The 7,350-nt window shown below is 42.3% G+C and overlaps 1 protein-coding gene across 1 annotated transcript in view; it reads left to right on the forward strand.

The window, feature by feature from the left end:
• tnfrsf1a (tumor necrosis factor receptor superfamily, member 1a) overlaps nt 1–4,607 on the forward strand; it is a 9,674-nt gene extending 5,067 nt beyond the window's left edge. The window contains exons 6-10 of the mRNA XM_019869017.1: nt 211–289; nt 1,283–1,338; nt 2,834–3,006; nt 3,074–3,188; nt 3,889–4,607. Of these exons, the coding sequence (XP_019724576.1) occupies nt 211–289; nt 1,283–1,338; nt 2,834–3,006; nt 3,074–3,188; nt 3,889–4,196 (731 nt within the window). The 3' untranslated portion in view covers nt 4,197–4,607. The remainder of the gene's footprint in view (nt 1–210; nt 290–1,282; nt 1,339–2,833; nt 3,007–3,073; nt 3,189–3,888) is intronic.
• The last annotated feature ends 2,743 nt before the right edge of the window (nt 4,608–7,350 follow it).

The following is a 7,350-nucleotide window of genomic DNA, read 5'->3' on the forward strand; positions in this document are numbered from 1 at the left end:
TAAAATAACCTACTCGATCATTAACCAGCTCATTTTACGGATGGTTGTCAATTTGGCAGTGAAGAAAAAAAAGGAAGAAATCACTCACGTTTTCATTTTTTACATATTTGATTGTCAATTGAAAATGGAGAAAACAGAACGACACACAAATTTTCGCCAATAGTGGCGATGGAGTTGACTGTACCTTTTTTTTTCTGAACGTGAGCGCAGGCACGACGGAGAGGAACACTGTGTGCGAGTGCAAGGCGAATTTCTTCAGAGTGAACGGGAAGTGCGAGCCATGCAAGAGGTGAGCATGTGTCTGAGAAGGCGCTCGTCGTTTTTTCCTTCAAGGCTGAGACTGCCACAGAGAAGTGGTTTTGTTGAACTGAAACTTTTTCCAGCAGCAGCACAAGAAAAGAGAAGCTATTGCATTCTAAATTTGGTTACTCACATTTTTTACATTAACCTGAGTCAAGTGTTCACTTGGAAGCACTCACCAGATACTTTAATTGTGTGATGTGTTTTATAGTTAGTGCAGAGTGCGGTAAAAAGACTTTATTGAGAAGTGAATGTCCCCAAATCCCAAATTGACTTGGATTGTTTTTGGAATCTGTGGTGTGTTTTGAAAGCAGCCTAATGGGCATGCTTGGCTCATGCCTGATTTTTCATTGGCCTATGGGGCAGGTATCATTTAGCCCTGCGAAGTCTGCCTAGTAACAAGGGACCTGTGACCAGGAAAAACAATTCTGTCAATCAACATTCGTGTGTTCGTGATGAATTTGAATGAAAAAATACATGAAAATGAATTTCTGGGTGGGTGATGTGAACTCAAATTCATATCGCAGTAGACCGTAAATTGAGTCGCTTGAGGATAACACTACACAGTATATCACAGTCTAAAGTGTCAACATTATGCTGGAGGTATTTTAGTGACCATTAAAAAAAACAAAAAAACAATGCTACCATGGAATTTGATTTAGTGTGAAACTCTCAAACTCAAAATAAAAAAATTAAGCACTCGCTGGCAGGCTCGTGTATTGTTAGCCTGTTAGCCCAATAGCTAGGAGCAGGGCTCTATTTTTCATTCTTTTGGAGCCTCATTTTATATACTTGGGAATCTTTTTTTTTTTTTCTTCATTCAAGTTGGGCAGGCATGTTCACAACACTCTTCTTTGTGATGTGTGATATTTATGAGACATCTTTATACTTTTAAACTTGAAGCAGAGCTCAGTATATTAATAGTTGTGCTATTTGTTACTGCGTTTGACAAGCCACACTTCCTCTGTGTGTCTTTCCACAGTTGCGTAGCGGATTGCAAACATCTCTGCAAGTCGCTTCCTTCCCACAATTCAAAGGGTAAGCCAAAAAAAAAAAAAAACACCATATTACGAGAATGCGTTCAAACCATTTAATTAAAAAGGCTATCACATTTTTTTCTTTTGTCATTTTATTTTGCTTCCTCATGAATTATGGGCAAAATTGCTCAATAGAGATCACACATATGCAGGACGTGGCACAAATGAAAGGCAAGAATTTTACGCGGATTCAAATGTTTCTCATACTTGGATTACTTGCATTAGTCACAATCTGATGGATTGTGAGCACCGGCTGGGGATGTCCCGATGACACTTTTTTTTGTCGGAGTCCAAGTCCAAGTCTTTGGTTTGAGGATCTACCGAGTCCTGATCCAATACCTCGGCAAGGCTTTAAGAAAAAAAACAGCATGCATCCAATTTTTCCTCCCATTAATACAGCAGCATCCATACATCAAGGCATCTGTGTTATATGTCGATGTATTTCAAAAATGGTCACTTTGTGTAGTATCAAATTAAACTACAACTGTTCACATTTGGATTTTTTTGTAGCTTTGAGACCTTTTGTTGAGAAAAGTTTTTTTTTTTTTTTTTCACCTGATACCGGATCCGCTGAAAATCACGTGATCGGCCCCGACGTCCAATTGGTGGATTGGATCGGACCATTCCTAGCCACAGCCAAGCCATGAACATGGCTTCATGTATAGACACATGCAGTATCACAATTACAAATCCTGCCCCCTCGTGTGTGAGTAACGATGTGTCACGTCACGTGTCCTGGCTTGTTGGGGCTTCACCACGCGTTCACACCCAACAGAGACTACACAAACGGTATCCACAAACTGAGGTTGTCTGAGGTTGCTCATACGCTACGATGAGTGTAATGACACTCGAGTATAAACAGTGTTGAATGAGCTCATGCATTGTTTTTCTTGGCAACATCTTTTTAATTGGCTTCCAATCTTGGGGAAAGAAATGAACGTAATGTCTGATTCGAGAATGGAAACCCTGACGTCTTTTCTTGTCTCACTTCCAACAAATTCAACCTAGATTCAAGATTTGCAGATTATGAGAATCCTCACAAATATAAAAAACACAATTTTAGCGAGAATATTAGTACTGTAGTTTACATCTGTCTTTCCCGCTAGCTAGCCGTTTAGCTAGCTAGCGGTCGAGCTCGTGCACTGATTATCTATTTATCTACATGAATTACTTCATCTTTAATGCCATTAAACTAATGGTATTATTGTATTCATAGTTGAAATGATGTCCCTTTCCATTCCAATTCTTTTATCAATACCCCTTTCACTCAGGTGTGTATTCACTTTTGTTGCTAGCTATTGTAAAAGGTGTCATGATGGTGCGCGTGGTTAGCATGTCGGCCTCATCGGCAGAGATTTGGGGTTCTAATCCCTCGTTTTGTTTTGTTTTGAACACTGAACCAAATGTGGAGGTAGAAAATTGATGGCTTGTCCGTTTGCAGTTGGGTTCCCAAAGCAAGACCATCTCACACATTTGTCCTTTTCGTGTTTCCGTAGATTCTGAAGAGAGTGGAAATGGATACCTAGTTCACGTCCTGACTGGAGCAGTGGTTGTGGCCGTGATGTTGTTGATGCTGCTCATCCTTTACATGGCCACCAAGCGCTTGATCAAAAAGTCGCCCCTCAAATCGTCATCGCAAACGGCGGAGGCATCGCCAGAGTCGTCCGAGGTACGTTAACTGCGTACGTGTGGGGCGGGTAGCGCCCTTGACACCGTGTTGTCCTATCACCTTGCAGGCCCTGTTTCAGAACGAGGAAGTGTCAATCATCGCGGTGATTGACTGTCCTGAGAGCGCATTGCTTGGCAAGGCGAATTCCAAGCTGCCCGACTGTGTTCCGCTGGAGATCAAGAGTGAGTATTTGGACAGCGTTGCTCTTAAAAGAAAAAAAAAATTTGCTCTGGCACCATCTTGCATTCAAGGAACTATGTTGGCGCAAAGGGAGGAGCTTCCTATAGTCAAGCCATAGCCTTGCTTAATAGAAAAATGTGCTTTGCTGCCATCTTGTGGCATTTATAGGCAATGTTAAACCTTGAGTAGGCTTCGAATACTCATGGATTTTGGTGCGAAGGGCTCGGTCAGAACGCTGTATCTGGGAGATTTGTTTACATATTTCTATATTAGGGAATAGAGGCCTGCACAACTATGGCCCAAAAAATTATGATTATTTTTATCTTGGGATGAGCAATTACCCTTACCAGTTATCAGTAACAGGCCAATTTTTGAGTCCTCCATTTTTTTTGCTGTAATATATTTCTCTCGACATGACCCCTCTCCTCAGTCCTCCATAGTGACTTTCCGCTCTCCCCTCTGCAGGGTACCTAATTTGTCAATTTATCCAAATTACGGGAAGCCTTGACCGTGTGTTCGCCCCCTGGTGGTTGGCTGTGAAAGTGCTTGAAAAGACATGCCGTAGAGCCCGCATTTGAAATGTCAACATTGGCGGCAACCGGGTTAATTGAACCACGGCTGCCAAAATGACAATTGTGATTAAAATTCGATGCTGGATGACGGCCCGCTTTGAATCATCCTTCTGCTCGCATCTCCCCGCAGCCCACGACCTCATCTACACGCTGCTCGACTCGGTTCCCGTGACGCAGGTCAAGCAGCTGGTGCGTTCCCTCGGCGTGACCGAGACGGTCATCGAACGGGCCGAGCTGGACCACCGCGCCAGCAAGGAGGCCCACTACCAGATGCTGAAAGCGTGGGCGGACAGCAGCTCGCAAGCTTCCGGCGGCGGTGGAGGAGGCCGAGGCGGAATGCTGCACTCGGCTTTGCTGCAGGAGCTTTTGCTGAAACTGAAACATATGCACCTTGGGGCGGTGGCTGAGGAGCTGGAGACAAAGTACAGCATTCACTAAATCTCGGATGTGTGCCAAGTGGGGGGAAAAAAAAACACACGCACCTGAATCTGAGTATTGTTCTCTATCGGGACCTCAAGGACGAACTGGGAACATTCCAGATGGTTGCAGCGCTTGCACGTGGACCAAGAAGGCTTTTGTGGTTTCTACCTTTCGCCCTGAGAGATCAAATGGTTGCGGGGGGACCCTTGCGGGATTACCAGTGACGATCCCGCCGCGGCCGATGTGAAGCTGCCACCTGCCGGACGCGGAAACCGAAATACGCACTGAAGGAGGGATTTGAATGCCGTCGCGAATGGCCACAATCTGCCGGGAAGTCACACCCAAGTCATGGTCAATGTTGTTGATCCATATTTTAGGAATGCTTGAGATTCGCGTTTCCGAGGTTTATTGACCGGGTTGGGGGGAAAAAAAATCCCACAGCACACCGCCAACCAAAGATGTCCCCAAAAAGTGTATATATAGACTGAAATCGTGATCATCTCATCTCTGTTTCCCCACAACTCTACTCAGTCTGAAAAGTGTCAATATATGTCGCCGGCATAGATGGATGAACAAAGATAAATGACACTGGTCAACACATTTTAACTACATTTTTTTAATCCGAGATATAAGTCTTTGTTTTTTTGTGCTGATTCCGAATCTGCCCTGGTTTTTTTCCTCTAACATCAGGTTTTTGTCACAATAATATCATGTGGAATCTAATCATATATTTAGTCATGTTTCAGGGTTAGGTGGATTTTTTTTTTCCTGAAAGGTCTTCGCTGTAAATCAAAAAAGAAGGTAAAAGTCATATTGCGCAAGGTTTTCAAGGTCAAACTTAAAAACAAACAAAAAAAGAAAATATCTCAAAAACCGGATGTACTCAGGAAAAAGTAAAGGCTTTTTTTTTTTTTTTTAATCAGCATCAAAAATACATTGGACACATAAAAATGTGATGTTGGCCAGTGTTTTTTTGGGGAGTCGGATCATTTTCAGAGCAATTAAGTAAAAGTGGAAAACTGAACTTAGATTGGATGCTGCCACAAACCTTTCGAGTGTTTTCTGAGGACGCGAATACACCAAAACTAAAAGGACCTGCAATCTTCTCATTGTCGTCCTTGTCGAAATGTTCTTGCACCGCCAACATAACTTCTTTTCAAATCTGAGAGGCGATAAAATGTTGATGCATAATACGGCTATGGGATTTTTTTTTTCCGTGACTTTGTCTCAGTGAATGCTTGAGGAAATGATTCTAAAATGTTAACCTTTTTCCAAACAGATTATTTTTGAGGTGAAAAAACTTTTTTCTTTTTACTATTTAAGCACGATGCATTTGCAATGTGTTTTTTTTTTTTTTTTGTGCGCCACTGTACAGTGTCAAGGATGAACGTTCTACTTTTTAAGCGAGTACACTAGTTTGAAACGGAGTCGCTGGAGCCCAGAGGCAAAATAAGCTGCTGCTTGGGACTAGAGGAGGATTAAAGAAAATTTTTTTTTTTTTTGCAAATGTGTTGTTAGAAAAAATATATATATTTTTACAGTGTGCATGCATCGGTAGACAACAACAAGCAATGCAACATCCGCCCAAACTGCTTCCTTAGCTCAACATTTTTACCCATCACCCCTTAATAGTCGTTACAAATGAAAAAAAAATGAAATTAAACAACACTAATGATAAAGTCTAATTACAAAGTGACCTTTTTTTTTTTTTTTAAACATGGAAAGGATGGCCCTGAAATAAATTATTTTGAGGGCCTCATAAAGGTAACATCGGTGCTATTCCGCTCCAAATGTTTGTTCAGGTGTTTACGCGCCGCTTAAGATAGCTTCCTGTTTGAATTGGGCCGCTGCATCTCACGGGACGTACGAGCTTCTTCTGTATATATTGCTTTTGATAGTTTTTGTGGGGGTCAGCCCATATTGGAAGAGGGGCTTCCACTATACAGTATGCACTCATGTTGCAAGTCTTCTTCACTTTGGATGTTTTGAAACGGTAAACTTACAGTACAGACTCACAAAATGGCTTTGGGTGGGTGAGGGGGGGGGGGGTTCAAGGTGGAGCTGAAATGTATGACTACTGGTGAACTTCATTTGACCGTCTCTAAACTTGTGAATCTTCAACTGTTCAATGTTTCTGTGCTTGCTTTTATTTTTCCACAACTTCCTGTCGTTTAACAAGGAAGTTTTTGTTGTTGTTGTTGTATTACATTGATAAAGACATCTACCTCGATGCCTTTCTGTGACTCTTCCAGTCTCTGTCTCAGCCTGGAACACTGAACAACATTCAAAAGTTTAGTGACCATCTCAAAGCTCTTCTGTAAAGGTGACTGTGTAAACAGAAATGTTCACAAGGAAGCTGAATATATTCCAAACTTTTTGCGAGGACTGGAAATATGGAGAGTTTCACGACTTGAAATTCACCTCCTTGCTGCACCTCCACCACCCGCTTGTTAGCCTTCAGGCTCTATCATGGAAGCATTCGTACAAACTTCTCTTACCAGTCAGGCTCCACCTGCGTCTTTGCACTTGTAACGTGTGCCAAATTTCTTTAGTCATCCCCTTTGTGCATTATATTTCTGGGGATTATGAAATGACGACAGCGTGTGTCAAGAGTGCCGAACAGCTGCGGGCTGTGATTGTTTGAATAAAAGGTCAATTGATTTGTACGCCGTGTCATTAACTTTGTTGGGGGCGGAGGGGGGAGGGCGGGAAGTGTTAAAGTGACGACTGAGGGCTTGATGATGACTTTCATCCGCAGGCACGTCACCCATCAACATTCCCACATGAAGTTGTTGAAGTTGTAATTGTGTGTGGCTAAACAAGGCCGTAACGCAAGTTGCTCATTGTTTCCTTTAACTTTGATCACATGTAATGATATGCAAATTTATTGCGCTCAAAACTCGGGTTCCAAAAAGTTAAACTAAAACTACTGTACTTTTTTTTTTTAATCTATGACGAAGATGGAAAGAGAAGGTAGTATTTGCGGGGTGACACTGCCACCTAGAGGCGTTATAGTGGTATTGCTGGAATTAAAATCTGTTCTTGCGATGTTTTTTTTTTCTGGTTGATCAGAGCACTTTTTCGCCTTTGCCACCTCGCCCTCATTACTACTCGTTTGTGGTGCTATTTTGTACGACTTCACTCATGGCTTTTCACGCCCTGCGTGCCTAAT

Source organism: Hippocampus comes, unplaced genomic scaffold (genome assembly GCF_001891065.2).
Source record: "Hippocampus comes isolate QL1 unplaced genomic scaffold, H_comes_QL1_v1.1 scaffold67, whole genome shotgun sequence".
NCBI classification, from domain to species: Eukaryota; Metazoa; Chordata; class Actinopteri; order Syngnathiformes; family Syngnathidae; genus Hippocampus; species Hippocampus comes.